At 47.6% G+C, this 16,291-nt stretch overlaps 1 protein-coding gene across 1 annotated transcript in view; it reads left to right on the top strand.

Moving 5' to 3' along the window:
• SLC44A4 (solute carrier family 44 member 4) overlaps positions 1–16,291 on the top strand; it is a 70,669-nt gene that overhangs the window by 40,956 nt on the left and 13,422 nt on the right. The window contains exons 4-13 of the mRNA XM_066581062.1: positions 1,368–1,446; positions 2,733–2,832; positions 2,958–3,074; positions 3,983–4,043; positions 6,311–6,416; positions 6,867–6,950; positions 7,342–7,454; positions 14,661–14,783; positions 15,210–15,309; positions 15,391–15,483. Coding sequence (XP_066437159.1) covers positions 1,368–1,446; positions 2,733–2,832; positions 2,958–3,074; positions 3,983–4,043; positions 6,311–6,416; positions 6,867–6,950; positions 7,342–7,454; positions 14,661–14,783; positions 15,210–15,309; positions 15,391–15,483 — 976 coding nt within the window. The remainder of the gene's footprint in view (positions 1–1,367; positions 1,447–2,732; positions 2,833–2,957; positions 3,075–3,982; positions 4,044–6,310; positions 6,417–6,866; positions 6,951–7,341; positions 7,455–14,660; positions 14,784–15,209; positions 15,310–15,390; positions 15,484–16,291) is intronic.

Raw genomic sequence — 16,291 nt, 5'->3', positions numbered from 1 at the left:
TTTTACTTGGCTGTCTCCGGCAGTCCCATTGGAAATTAATGCATATGCACAACCACTGCTTCATTCAATCTCCTTACTGCAGGAAGTGCAGTGAGGAGCAGGGTGCATGGTATCCCCATTCTTTAGATTGATGGGAATCTCAGCGGGGAACCCCCACACGATCAGACTTATCTATCTTGAGGATGAGCTATTTAAGAACCCTTCTAACAAGTTGGGATTGTCCAAAGCAGCGAAACCCGTTAGACTGACCATAAAATAAAAATTTCAGATGTCTGAAAAGTCCAATTGTTATTGAGTAGCCTCCAAATAACAGGCACACCAGCCATTTCAGCCCAGACCAGGTCACAGATCAAGGCAGAGATTATCTGCCAATAGGGATGCAGCACTGTAACATACAGCACTGTTGTCATGAACAACCTTCACATTCCAACCATAGAAGCTAAGTTGTTTAGCATGCAATAACAGACAAAAACTCAGCACTTCTAACAAAGTTAAATGTGAAGGTGCACATAAGCCGTGGCTGTGACCGATACAGTAACAGAAACACGTGCCTCAGCACTCATACACATTTAATGTCCTGAATAAAATTGGACAGCTGTTGATTATACTAATCGTATAAAAAAGCAAAGTTCTCAGGTCACATTTTGATCAAAACATGGACATGGCAGATAGGCCCACATGTTTTGATCAAAATGTGAGCTAAGAACCTTCCCTTTTTTATGCGATTAGTACGTATAAACAGTTGTGCAATTTTATTCAAATATTAAATGAGAATTTAGTAGCATGATTGGGCCTGTCTCACGGCTCGTTAGTCCATTGGGTGGCGTAGGAGTCCAAGCAGAAGTCTGTAACCATTTTTAAGTGTTTCTTTCACTTGGAGTTTTTGGGGCCCAGTGTACCATGTGCCATTTTTTTAAATACTTATGTTTTCCTATATGGCAGTGATCTGGGTACAGATACATATGCCACCACTGCACACCCTATTACTATGCCAATGACTGGGGTTCCCATAGTTAGAAATTATTTTCAGTGGATCTACACTGGTATAATGGTTGGGAATCATTTTTGTACAGTTTGTTAGGAGCCAATTTTGAGGACCGGGCTTTCAACAGTTACTTTTGGTATCGTCAAGCCTTGTGGTTTCCATCAAATTCTACATATCAAAATAAGCTGGACGTGAAATGAATGTAGACACAATCTGTACAACAATGGCCTCCAGCTAAGGAGAAACTGCAAAAGTTGGAGACCACCACTCTGTCTACCTTTTTGGTTTCTTCAGTAATCGGTGCGGTCTAATGTAAATCTAAACCTGTTGTGATGTAAATGTGATTATTGAGCATTATTCAGTCTCTCCTCCTATTTTTTAGCTTTCTTGTATGGAGATCCTCGCCAGGTGATCTATCCCAGAAATTCCACTGGAATGTACTGTGGGGTCGGGGAAAACAAGTGAGTATTCTTGCTTTTGAATTACAAAATCCCCAAACCCCATTTCCTGTCTTCTGCTCACCCATGTCTTCTATATAGCCACTCTTCAGACCTGAAACTGCTTGTCCTACAATGTTACCTCAATAGGAATGAAAGTCTCATGTGTAACTGCTAGCAAGTAGAAGTCCTAAATGAAATTTGCATACCCAAAAGTCACCAGCCTCCCCCAATACCAAGGTGTCAATAACATTCATTTTTTTGTATGTTGACAAATGTATCCAAAAACTGATGCAATAAACCCAAGCTGTCTCAGAATCTTGCATCTCCCTCTCAGATTGTCCAGGAGACACCCAAAGTAGGGGATATCTCTTGCTCTCCTGGCAGAGCAGGCAGGTCCCCTGAAAAGCCTGCTGGCCGCCAACACTAGGTGGCTGCCTATATATTATTGCTCTAATTGGCTTGAATGGAAACATATAATTATGTATACAATGAGCTCCCTCTAGTGGTAGCTGTATATATCCGTTTATGGTATACTCCCTCTAGTGAAAGTTGTTGTGAGGCAGAATTTTATCAGGTAAGGATGTCTTCATATCTGCACTAGAGACTCTATTCAGAACCTCCAGTGGAGATCTGACGCAGAATGCTGTGCTATGTTTCCCAAAAAAATGCTGAAAGGCATGTGGAACCCTAATGGACTTTATTATAGCAAATGGGGTCCGTCGGATGTCTCTTGGATCTCAGCCTAACTCTGCCAATGTGAAGGAAAGCTGGGAATTTGGAGGTCTGTATCACAAACGCTGGAGCTGGAAACCGCCTTTAATTTAAAGGGGTTTTCCCACACTGTAAAATTGCTTCACAACCGCTCTATCCTTCCAGGTTGCCAGGACATGTGACTGTTGCAGTCACTGGCAGGCCACAACCGTGACCTTCTATAGCCAGTGATTGACTGTAACAGTCAAATGTTTTTGTCGGCAGCAACCAGGAAGGACAGCGTACTTGTGAGGTTATCTTACATCATGAGAAAATCCCTTTAATAAGATGTTTGCTTTTTATGAACTAGGTTCCTAACACCTTTATTTGCTTATCTTCGGCCTTCATGTTTGTCTCTACCATATGACCCAGACCCTGTAATCCTTCACTCTTGTATCTTTCCAGATGAGTCATACTTTATACCTCTGCTTCTCTTCCCTGCATGCCCCAGAGTCTCCTCCCTCTAGTAACTCCCTACTCAGGCAAGATGGAGGCTTTGGGACCCTGTGCTCTTCTGCCTACCTGCTGTCTCTTCACATGTATTTCTTTTCTTGCAGGGACAAGCCCTTTGTGTTATACTATAACTTGTTGAAATGCATCACTGGTATAAACATCTTGGCATCTGCAATGAACGGATTACAATGCCCCACCACCCAGGTATGTTTCCTCATTATATGGCTGCAGTGCCCCCTGGCTGCCATATCCAGAGACGTCCTTGCTAAAGTTACTTCTTTAGCCCATCGTGTCTTTTGTGTGACTTAACATATCTGTCTATATTTCAGGTGTGCGTAGCCGAATGCCCGGATAGGTTCATAGGCACAAATTTTCTTGGCTCCCCTAAAGACGCATTTGTTCAGGAGTATTGTCAGCCCAGCATTAATCTAACCACCACCCAACTGGTCAGTACGGTGTGGAGTATTTTATATGTACTATTCAATCCAACACTAACCTACAGTGATCGACTGTGTGTTAATTTACTGTATTTTGAAACCAAGTATTGGTTGCCTCCATATTGGTTAATACATGAGTATATTACAGTTCGTTTTATTGAAAGTGGGTTTCCACATTGTGTTAGGACTCAATGTGGTCAACTTATTGTTGGCTGTCATTTCTGTTTCTGGGACCACTGATGATCAACTGTACTCTGTGGGAAAACCTGGCATTAAGTGGTCTATTTCCCTACATTGCCCCCGCAGGGAAAATGAAGTATTACATAGTGCCAATTGAAGTCAGTGATTTGTATTTGAAAATATTGGGTCCTCCAGACACTTTGTAACCACCCTCTGCTCTGACTATTAGATGTGAGTCCTGAATGCAACCCACTTTCCTCTATAGTAATCACTTTGTCAGGTTGAGGACCTATAAAAGGCATGCCAGCCATATTGTGAGACATCATAGCTGCTGTAATCGAATAAAGCTGCATGCGCACATTTGCCTTATCCTGGTTACAGCCTGTATAATACTCTAGAGCTGCATTCACCATTCTGCAGGTTTCTGAGTTGAAATCTGTCAGCATTTCCTGCTTGTTCATTGTCTGCATAGAACTTGTTCTGCTGACTTGCTATCTGGTAAATGTAATTTTTACACCAGGGACTTGTACAGTAATGTAGGAAAAACTGTGTCCATGCATTATAGGAATTCAAATAAACTGTTAGGGGTGGGGCCATCAACAAGCTTGCTGACTGTTTCCACTTACAGACAACAGAACTGTGAATGCAACAGAACAAAGTGTTGTAAAATACAGTATTTACAGTGACTTAGATTTTTATGTGATTCTATTTTTATGTCTTTTTCCAATCGTACTCAGAGTGTGTCTGACATAGCAGCAAAGGAGCTGTGTCCTGTGTTTATGGTCCCGTCTAATCCATGTGAGTATTGATTAACCAGTATTTTTTTTCTTTAACTATCAAAACCTGAGGAACTATTCTTTTGGGGAGGGTGCACTTTAAAGGGTTTGTTCCACCAAATGAGGTTCTCTCCAGGACAAGGGATAACTGGCTAATCTGCGAGGGTCTGACTACCGGAACCCCTACTGATTTTGAAAACAGGGGTTCTGAAAGTCCCCGTATGAGTGGAACAGCAGTTGAGCTGTGCACCACAGCTCCATTCTTGTTAATGAGACTGCCAAAGATAGTCAGAGAACAGGTATAGTGCATTGGTAGTGCAGCGTCCCGTAGGTTGACTCCGGACACATGGCATGCGCTGAGGAGCTGGGAGAGAAGGCAGCTAAGGCCAGGGCAGCGCTGAGCCTCTTCCGGACACCTCTGGCATGGGGATGCCCAATAAACATTAGGACAGGTGAAGGTGTTGTCATGGGTGACGCCACCGTCCGGCACCTACCGGCATGAACATCGGTGGGGAAATAATTGAGCCACAGACAATGATATAGTACCTCAGGTCCATGGGAACGGTCAGGGCCTGGAAATAACTTTACTTGGTATCTGCTCCAAAGATACAGGGCAAAACAGACAGTATTCCACGTGCAGGTAGAGTTAGGAATATATACAGACAAACTTGAAGACGAGTACCTCCACACAGCGATCCCAGACTTCAGGACGCCTGTGTGTGTGACAATTGTAGACGTGTACCTCCACCTAACAGTCCCAGACTTCAGGACGCTTGGGCGAGAACAATTGAAGAGTACCTCTGCAATGGGCCTTGTATAGGAAAAACTTAGGACAGGCTCACGCTCTCTCTCTCTGGGCTCACTTACTGCTTATGCTGATCCTTGCGCTCGGGTAATCTCTTCTTTTCTTCCATCTTCAACACATGAGGGCTGAAGGTGCCCCCATGTGCCTCTGTGCTTTCTCTCTCTAGTGGAACTCAGATGGAAGACCAGATGGAACTCTCTGATCTCCCTTTCCCGCTCTCAAGTACTCACATTTATACCCTCACTCATACCACGTGACAGGACATAAATTGATACATTTACAGACAGCTCACACTTTGCAGACATTAACCCATCACACGCGGCAGCTGTGCAATACACTTAACAGAGCGACAAGACAGTTTTGCACAGGGCACCTACATAAGACATACATGTATAAAATTTATGGAGGAGGCCAGGAAAGCATGTACTGGGCCACTACAGTAGTCTAAGACTATCAGCAATGCACTGTGGGGATTAGGTAGTCTGAAAATTGCATTGGCCTTCTTGGATGACCCAAAACAGGACATTAAAACCAGTGCATCCGAGGGATGGCAGAGAAGAACTGCAGGCAATATACACCCTGTCCCACTGTGGTCCTGGGACCGAATTTTGAACGGAAATCGGAGGGTTGCTTTAAGACTGACACTTGAAATGCTGGTCTTAATTAGAGTTGAGCGAACGTACTCTGCCGAGCTTGATGCTCGTTCGAGTATTAGCATACTCGATGGTGCTCACTACTCGAGCGAGCATCACGCTGTGTTCGACCCCGCCCCAGTTTTCGCCTCTCCCCATCGCTGATGTGTCAGATTTGACCCCTCCCCGCTGCGCACATCAACGCTAGTTTGTGGCGAGAGAGAGAATGAATATATAGCTCTCAAATTTTATGAAAAGCTCGACTCGAATAGCGAGGACCCAAGCATTTCGGTGCTCGCTCATCTCTTGTCTTAATATATTTCCACCTTAGTGTTAAAACATAGCAATCTGACTGCCTGCAGCTGCCACTAGGGGGAGCTGATGAGCTTACTGCATACTTATTATTGGGCTCTATGTATAATCTGTATGCAGCATTTTCCTGAGCTCCTCCTTATGATGACTGCAGGTAGCCAGCATGTTATATTTTAAAGTCATGTGTATGTATTGTGATTTGGAGTTCTGTTTCTGAAAACCGGATGTATTATGACATTTACACAGAATACTAAACCTATTTAGATTATTTTTAAAAAGTTAAAATTATTTTCATGGGTGAGCGTTGGCTTTTAGCTTTCGATGAAAGAGATTACTTGGCGCTCCTTTAGCTGCTCCTGACACAGCTCATTTGTGCATTTGATGACATCACACATTGCATGATGATGTCATTAATCCCAGCCCATTAACCCAGGAATGCATTTACATAAATATTAACCAATGATCAGTGTAGACCACCCTTTCATGGGATTTCCAGTCAGTTGATGTAAATGTATTCTTGAGCTGGACTTTGTGTTTTAGTCTTTAACAGGTGTTTTCCCAGCGCAAATCTCTCCTTCCCTTCCGATTTCACAATCAACAATATGAGTCAAAACCAGACAAAGGAAGAGATCGCAAAAGCAGCCAAGTAAGTATCCTCTTTCCTTTACTACTTTTCTTCCAACATTGTTGTGGCTTGTTACGATCCTACACTGAGTAGCCTCTTCATTAGAGACCCCAGCCCTGTCATGATTGGTGCTTCCTTGTATGGAAATTAGACCGGTGACCCCGGAGTGCGGCATAAAATCAAATACATTTTCCATGGATCAGTTTGTGTGAATCCACATTAGATGGGAAAATCCAGCGATCTGAGCGGCTTCCAATGAGGCCCAGTCATTGGTGCTATACTAGCCAGGGCCAGGATGTCACTGCCAACCTTGTAAGGTCTTCTCATACAGCAGAAGCAGAAAGGCGAGACTCGAGAGGAGCACAAAAATTGTATCACTTTAGTTTACTGTACATTATACAGTGGTTCAGTTGACTTTCCCATTTCTCCCGCCACTGTGAACATTTCCTAACTTTTTTCTTTCCTGTTTAGGCAAATATTGGATTCGTTCAACTTTCAGAACCTTGGAAAGAAAGTATTTCAGGACTTTGCCAAGTCATGGCCCTGGATCCTAATGTAAGTAATGATGGGACTTAACTTATTGAAGATGCAGACAATGAATCGGGAGTAGTAGAGGTGGATAGGGGACACTAAATAAGCTGTGGTGATGGTGACAGCTGAAGGTAGGTCGGTATAAGCATCACATGGTGTATAGGGTGCAAAGAAGCCATGTGGTAGGCGACAGAGGGTGACAAGGGTGAAGAATATGCTGTAGATGAGATGATGGAACCTGAAGACTTTGAAGTGATGGGGCAACAGCTACAAGAAGTGTGATTGAAGGCAATTACTTTTTTTAGATAGCACGCCTTGTAGAGTATTAAGTAAATGGTCACTAAATCATAGTGTTTGAGAGTAGTCTGGGTAGAAGAGTTGATATTCTATAATCTTCAATCTTCTTATGTTTCAGAGCTTTGGCTATAGCTATGTTGGTCAGCCTTCTCTTCCTCATCTTATTGAGGTTCGTTGCCGGCATCCTGGTGTGGCTGCTCATCATTGGTGTAATAGGGATTATTGCATATGGTAAGTCCAGGCAATCAACCTGAAGCATCAACTGATGTTTATTGCCTATCCATACGAAATTGTGAGAATTTAACATAAGAAGACATCCACCAATAAACCCCAGTTTCCATGTAGAATTAATCTACGTAAGGTTCCAGTCCCTCTATAAATATATTACACATTCGGCAGTGATCCGGAGTTACATCCATTGAGGATATTATCCTTCAGAGCAGCACTCACTATACTGCTTGTGGAGTCACTGTGCACAGAAGTATTATTCAGGATGTAAGTCAGGATAAGTAATGTATACACATTGTGACTCCACCAGCAAAATAGTGAGTGCAGCTCTGGAGAATAACGCAGGATGTAACTCTGGATCAGTACAGGATAAGTAACATATTTATACAGTGAATCCACCAGCAGAATAGTGAGTACAGCTCTGGAGTATAATACAGGAAGTAACTCAGGGTCAGTACAGGATTAGTAATGTATGTACACAGTGACTCCACCAGCAGAATAGTGAGTGCAGCTCTGGAGTATAATACAGGATGTAACTTAGGATCAGTACAGGATAAGTAATGTATGTACACAGTGACCCCACCAGCAGAATAGTGAGTGCAGCTCTGGAGTATAATACAGGATGTAACTCGGGATAAGTAATATATGTAAACAGTGACTCCACCACTATAATAGTAAGTACAGCTCTGGAGTATAATAGAAGATGTCACTCAGTATCAGTAATGTATGTACACCGTGACTCCACCAGCAGAATAGGGAGTACAGCTCTGGAGTATAATACAGGATGTAACTCAGGGTCAGTACAGGATAAGTAATATACGTACACAGTGACTCCACCAGCAGAATAGTGAGTACAGCTCTGGAGTATAATACAGGATGTAACTCAGGATAAGTAATGTATGTATATGGTAACTCCACCAGCACAAGAGGACCTCACTTTACAGTGCATCCAGTTAATTAGAGTACTGACATAATCTAGATTAAAGAGATGATAGCACATTTCTCGTCCGTATCATTGGGGGCCACAGCCTAGACCATGGGATATAGCCACTGCCCTAGGAGGCGACACTAAGCAAAAAAGTGTTAGCTCCTCCCCCCTGGCTATATCCCCCCTGCAGGCACTCAGCTAATTAGTCTTTAGCTTAGTGTCTGCTAGGAGGCAGACGTGGCTATTCACGGGAATCCGGGGAGTCGGGGCTTTTCCCTGGCTCTACTGGCCTCCCGGGGGAGACGCAGGCAGGGGGTGCCTCCACCACTTCTGCGGCGTCTCACCCAGAGAAGAAAAAGGGGCCCGACCATGCAATGCGCATCTGAGTCGGTTACCCGCCAGCCATAGGGCTCCCCCTCCCTGGAGTGGCGCACTGCCTGACCAGTGACGCATAGGGGGTAGCACTGCTGGAGACAGGTCGACGGGCGGACAGGCTGTGGCTTCCCTGATGGCGCAAGGTACCTCAAGGAGGACGTAGTGAAGAACGGCAGCAGGATGGCAGCGGCGGCAGCAGGGGTAGGAGCACGGCATGCTAGCAGGACGCGGGGGCGCTGGCTGGGCAGGTCACTTCCGGGTGCGGGGGTCGGGGCGCCGGGCCGGAAAACGTCACTTCCGGGTCGCGGGCGGACTTCCGGGGCAAGCCACGCCCCCTCCGACCGCGGCAGACCTGAAAGAAGCAACCAGACAGAAGAATGGCCGCTCTCAGCAGCGAGACACCCTGGTCGTCTGGCACTACTGAGCCCAGCACTGTGCGTAGCTCTCAGCTTGCAGCACACAGCACACAGCAGCATCCAGCCCTCATACGGCCCTGCAGACTTCTGCTACAGAGTGAGCACCCGAACAGCAGCAGCATCTCCTGTAATGGGCACCAGCAGCTGTAGCAGCACCGCAGCAGTTTCTGCCACACACCTGCCGGGTCACCAGCACTACTATCTCCGTCTGGTGGACCCACGTCGACTCCTGACGGCCTTCAAGCTTCAGGACCAGAGGCTCCAGCTGGATCAGGGGAACCGCTAAAACAGCTGCTAGACCGGGTAAGCCCTGCCAAGGCAGCACTGTGCGGTGTCTCCCCTACCCCTCCCCTGTCCCCCCTGCAGGTACTCCTGTGGCAGTACGTAGCAGCCCCACTTACCCTGGGTTTCCTTTTGCCATGTCTGACCCTAGATCTGAGGGTTCCAGCCCGGCCAAGGGGAGGGTGAAGCATTACGCTTGCACAGCGTGCAGCGTTAAGTTTGCCTGCGGTCAAGTCGACCCCCGCTGCGCTAAGTGTGCCACGGCACGCGCGGTTCCAGGGATCACGGTGCCCCCCGCCGCCCCTGTGGAGCCAGGGCCCGAACCCCAATGGGCGAGGTCCTTGGCCGCTGCCGTCTCCGACCTGGCCACATCTTCTGTGGCAATTTTACGCCGGTTAGAATCCAGCTCGGAAGTTTCCTCTTCGGAATATGCGCGCGGGAGGGCACGCAAAAGAAGGAGATCCCGCAGCAGCGAGGACACCTCCCGTAAATCTCGCCATACCAGGAGGTCATCTAGACCCTCCAAGTCCAGGCGGTCCAGAGACTCTCATGATTTCCATGGGTCCAGGGAGTCCGTCCATACGTACCACAGGTCAAGGCATTCTTCGCGGTCCCGGTACTCTGCGAGACCGGTCCGGGCTCGCCAGGACTCCCCCCGAGCATTGTGCTTGCGGGCTTCTCAGGATACGGCGCAAACAGCGGGCGAGAGCAGTGGGTCAGAAGACGACGAACGCTCCACGGTCTCGTCTGCTTCTGAGCTGGACGACAAACAGGTTTCGCGGCTGGCGAGCCTAATGGACAGCTTAGTAATAGCTGTAAGAGAAACCCTCCAAGTAACGGAGGAACCAGTAGAGACGACTCCTTCCACGGTGTCGTTTAGACGGCAGAAGAGATCGCGACGGGTCTTTCCAGACCATCAGGATTTCCCTGACGTCCTTAATAAAGAATGGCAGAACCGTGACAAAAATTTTTTAGGGCACCTGGGAAGTTACATACCCATTCCCAGGAAGTCTGAAAAAGGGTTGGGCGGTACCCCTGGTATTCGACCCACCAGTGTCACGGCGATCTAGAGGCACGGCGTTGCCAACAGCCGAAGTGGCAACTCTGGCTAATCCTCAAGACAGAAAACTGGATACATTGATGAAATCAGTGTTTTCAGGCCACGGGCACCGCCCTGCAGCCGATCTTTGCGGCTGCATGGGTCAGTAAAGCGTCCATAGCCTGGGCCAAACAGCTGCGGAAAGACATTCTAGCAGGCGCTCCACCTAGTGAACTACTAGGAAGCAACAGACAGTATCATACAAGTGAACAAGTTCGTATGCGCAGCAGGGCTAGATGCAGCTAAGTTCGTGGCGCGAGCGTCCGCCACATCCGTCACGGCAAGACGAACCCTCTGGCTAAAGAACTGGTCAGCCGATTCAGCGTCCAAGATGGTCCTGACAAAGTTGCCATTTGAGGGAAATAGGCTCTTTGGGCCTAAATTAGATGACTTGATAAAGGACGCCGCAGGCGGCAAAAGCACGTCATTGCCACAAATTCCAACAAGAAAGGAAAAGGTTCCATGGAAGAGGAAACCATTTTTTAGGTCCTTGCGGCGTTGCTCGTCCCGTTCTGGGTCAGGGCAGTGGTCCCAATCTAGGAGGACCCCGACAGACGCAAGGAAGGGTCCAACCCTCAAGGCGAGACAAGCATGGCGATCCCGACCGGGAACATCTAGGCGGCGGGATCAAAGAATGCGGCATGAGGTGCCGCCCCCACCCAGGGTCACCAGGGTGGGGGGCAGGCTCTCCCAATTTCGGGAGACATGGTGGAGTCGCGTGAGTGACAAGTGGGTGCAGGAGATCGTGGCATCTGGGTATGCGATCGAATTCGCGACTCTGCCACAGGTTTCGTTTCGCAAGTCCAGAGTGCCTGCCACCACAGAAGGAGTAGCCAGCCTACAATTGGCAGTGGAAAATCTTCTGGCACAGGGAGTTATAAAACCAGTGCCAGGGGCGCAAGAGAAGCAAGGGTTCTACCCAAATCTTTTTCTAGTGCCCAAAAAAGACGGCAGGGTCAGGCCAGTACTGGACTTAAGGAGACTGAACCAATTCATCAAAACAAAACATTTCCGGATGGAGTCGATCAGATCCGTGATAGCCTCCATGCAGCCGGGGGAATTCTTATCCTCAATAGACATCAAGGACGCCTACCTCCATATCCCGATTCGGGAAGCACACCAAAAATTCCTTCGTTTCGAGACGCAGGGAAGGCATTTTCAATTCACGGCTCTGCCATTCGGCCTGTCAAACTCTCCAAGAGTCTTTACGAAAGTACTAGCAGCAGTGATGGCACTACTCCATGCAAAGGTCATAGCGGCCATACCATACCTGGACGATGTGCTAATAAAAGCACCGTCACGGGAAGGCAACATCAGGAGTTTACATGTCACGATGGAAACTTTAGAAGAATTTGGCTGGATAGTAAACCGTGAAAAAGCGTGCCTAATACCAACACAACAGTTGGAGTTCTTAGGCATGATATTCGACACCAGCCAGCACCGAGTGTTACTACCCCAAACAAGGGGGACAAGATTCTACACGGTGCTCGGTCTCTAATACAGAAGAGAACGCTAACCATCAGACACTGTATGAGTATTCTGGGCCAGATGGTAGCAGCCTTCAATGCGGTCCCCTTTGCCCAGTTCCGGTCAAGGATGCTACAACATCTGATATTGTCCTGCTGGAACAGGTCCACACTGACTCTGGAACAACGAATCCGGATAACCCCTCAAGTCCAGGATGCGTTGAAGTGGTGGTTGAAACCAGGGAGGCTTCAAGCGGGACGGCCTCTGGGCCCAAAACAATGGGTAGTATTGACAACGGACGCCAGCCACTCAGGCTGGGGCGGAACACTGGGGGGCCAGTCGGTTCAGGGAGTTTGGTCTCAGAAAGAAACAAGGTTGCACATCAACATCCTGGAATTACGGGCCATTTACCTGACTCTCCGGCTTTTCAGGTCCAGTCTCAAAAAGGAGGATGTGCGCATCCAGACGGACAACACCACAGCTGTGGCCTATGTCAACCTTCAAGGGGGCATACGGAGCGCGTCAGTAATAAACGAGGTGGCTGGCATACTGACGTGGGCGGAGAATCATCTGAGCTCAATATCAGCAGTCTACATTCCCGGAGTAGACAACTGGGTGGCAGATTACCTAAGTCGGGAAACGGTGGATCCCGGCGAATGGGGGTTGCACCCCGAAGTATTCCGGACAATATGTCGGAAATGAGGTACAACGGACGTGGACCTCAGGGCATCCAGACTGAATTACAAAATTCTTCCATTTGTGGCCCGAGCACGGGAGCCGCAAGCGACAGCAATGGATGCACTGACCATTCCGTGGGGAGGACACAAACTCCTGTACGTATTTCCACCAGTCCCCCTCATACCAAGAATCCTGTGGAAAATCAGACAGGAAGGGCAACCAGCGAGATTAATAGCGCCAGATTGGCCAAGAAGAAGCTGGTACGCGGCCATCATAGAAATGTTGACCGACACACCATGGCACCTACCGGATCGAAGAGACCTGCTATCCCTAGGACCTTTACTACACCCGGATTCCAGATCTCTACATTTGACGGCCTGGCCGTTGAAACCGAGGTGTTAGGAAGAAAAGGTTACTCGGAGAAGGTGATTCAGACAATGATACGGGCCAGGAAACCGGCCTCGTCGGCTATTTATTACAGAATCTGGAAGCGCTTCTTCACCTGGTATGAGGAGCGGCGAGTACAGCCGATGCAATTTCAGTAGCCAGAATACTGGCATTCTTACAATCGGGTCTCGAAATAGGATTAAGGGTAGGCTCGCTAAGGGGGCAGGTGTCAGCACGGACGGTGCTGTTTCAGAGGCCAATCGCAAACAGAAGGGCTGTGCGTACATTCCTTCAGGGAGTTGGCCATACGACACCCCCGTTGAAACCCTCGGTTCAAGCATGGGATATTATTCTTGTGTTGGAGACTATAACAGACCAATCGTTTGAGCCGCTGAAAGAGATTCCTATGCGACTACTGACCTGGAAGGTAGTATTCCTCGTCGCTATTCGTAGGGCCTCAGACCTGGCGGCCTTGTCTATACAGACCCCCTATATATGACTTTCCACGAAGATAAAGTGGTACTGAGACCGTCACCAGAGTTTCTACTGAAAATAGTCTCAGAGTTTCACATCAATGATGAAATTGTCTTGCCTTCCTTTTGGCCAACGCCGCTACACACGAGAGAGAAAATGCTGCACCACCTGGACTTGGTGAGGGCATTGAAGATTTATGTAAAAAGAACCAAAGGATTCCGTAAGATTGACACCCTCTTCGTAATTCCGGAGGGGACTCGGAGGGGCTCGGCAGCCTCAAAGGTCACCCTATCTAAGTGGATAAGGTCCTTGATAACAGAGGCGTATCGCAACTCAGGACGCACGCCACCATTTCGGGTTACGGCCCACTTCACACGGGCGGTAGGGGCATCCTGGGCGGGCCGGCACGGAGCCTCGGCACTTCAGGTGTGTAAGGCAGCCACCTGGACTTCCTTACATACGTTTTCAAAGTTTTATAAGGTCCATATATCTGCATCATCAGATGCCGCACTCGGCCGAAAGATCTCGCAGGCGGCGGTCCTTTGACCACACGGTCAAACTTTAAGTGCCCACCCGTTATATATAGATTTTCGGGACTGCTTGTGGACGTCCCATGGTCTAGGCTGTGGCCCCCAATGATACGGACGAGAAACAGATATTTTTGGTATAACTTACCGTAAAATCTCTTTCTCGTCACGTTCATTGGGGGCCACAGCACCCACCCCTTGTTTATTTAGGCGGTTGCTGGAACTTTCTGTTCCTTGGTCATTGTTTGGCAGAGAATTATGCCAAAGTATGTATTTTGGTATGTATGAAGCATAATATGCATAATCGTACTCCCACTGGCTTCCTACTGCTTGCAGACAGACTAATTAGCTGAGTGCCTGCAGGGGGGGATATAGCCAGGGGGGAGGAGCTAACACTTTTTTGCTTAGTGTCGCCTCCTAGGGCAGTGGCTATATCCCATGGTCTAGGCTGTGGCCCCCAATGAACGTGACGAGAAAGAGATTTTACGGTAAGTTATACCAAAAATATCTGTTTCTTAATTGCTGTTCCTATCTGCCACTAATATTTTCCCTTTATCTTCTATCTCTTTTTCCCAGGCATCTATCACTGTTATAAGGAGTATGACACCTTTAATAAACAAGGGGCAACTATAACCAATGTGGGCTTCACCACCAACCTGAGTGTTTATGGCAATGTGAAAGAGACGTGGCTGGCAGCCTGTAAGTCATACACTGCATGACTCTACTCGCATATCACTTGTGTTCAGTTATTACGGTGTACAGACCCTATAATAGCCTACACACGTCTGTAAGGGGACCCCACTAATCACAAGACTGGGGGTCTTGTGCCTTTCTTGCTCTATGATCAGCCCTTATGAAGGAGGAAGGAGTTGGTGGAGCGAAGGCAACGCATGCAGCGCGGTCCGTTATAGTCTATAGGAGACATGGAAACATCCAAGCATCTGCTATAGATTCTTATGGGGTGTGGCCGCGGCTCCACAATCTCTTATTGGACAGATTATAGAGAATAGGGGGGACACCAGGCCGGGGGCAGACCCATAATACATTTGATCCTTTCAGGTGGAAGAGAGATCTATGTACTATGACATATTGTGACAGTGGTATAATTACCCTCTGCCCCTCCAGTAATCATCCTCGCAGTGGTTGAAGCCATTCTGTTACTACTCCTGCTGTTCCTGCGGAAGAGGATTCTCATCGCCATCGCGCTGATTAAAGAAGCCAGCAGGTGAGCGAGGGGCAACTACTGAGCAGCTTGTGCTCCAAGCCAATGCTTTTGATGGTAATTGTGGTCTCTTTCCCTCCACAGGGCCATCGGATACATCATGTCCTCCCTGCTTTATCCAGTCATCACCTTTGTTCTTCTGATGGTCTGTGTGGCATACTGGGGCATTACTGCTCTGTATCCTTCAATACCGCGTTTTGTCATACGGTTCCCTGGTAGAGAGGGGTTCGCCAAGAACAGAAAACCAAGGCTGCTATCCTCCACAAACACTGCCACAGCTGTCCACGGGTCCTTTGTGGTATTGCAGCTTCGCTGTATTCACTTTAGTGAAGCTGTACTGCAATACCAGACCCAATCCAAGTGACGGTGTATCGCTGTTTTAGGAAGGAAGCAGTCATGTTTTTCGAATCCTCAACAACACCTTTTAAATGTTCTTCTGAAAGTTCTTCAATGGTCTGCAAGTTTTGTTTTGGTAGAGGGGGAGAAAATGTCTGTCTCTTCTGGTCTTGTCTTTCATACTGGTTCCTACTAATACAAGCGCCCTTCCTATAGTGGTAACCACCCCCATTGTATATGTTAGATAAGGACTCTTCAGCATCATATTCTTTAACTTTTAGTTACGTCTGTATAAAAGGTCATTAAAGTGGTCAAACCTGTAATAGGCTTACTAATTGGACTGACAGACTAATAATACTAAAAATTAACTTTTATTAAAGGGGTTGTCCCGCGGCAGCAAGTGGTGTTAAGCACTTCTGTATGGCCATATTAATGTACTGTGTAATATACATCGTGCATTAAATATTGGCCATACAGAAGTTATACACTTACCCCTCCGGTGCTGGCGTCCCCGTCTCCATGGCGCCGACTAAAGCTGCCTTCTCCCTGGATTAGACGCGCTTGCGCTGTCTGGTCTTCTGTTCTCTTGAATGGGGCCGCACAGGTCTTCTGCGCATGCGCAGACCAGCTCTCCGGCGCGAGCACTCCG

Source organism: Eleutherodactylus coqui, chromosome 10, assembly GCF_035609145.1.
Source record: "Eleutherodactylus coqui strain aEleCoq1 chromosome 10, aEleCoq1.hap1, whole genome shotgun sequence".
NCBI lineage: Eukaryota > Metazoa > Chordata > Amphibia > Anura > Eleutherodactylidae > Eleutherodactylus > Eleutherodactylus coqui.
This window is presented reverse-complemented; position numbering and strand designations above follow the sequence as displayed.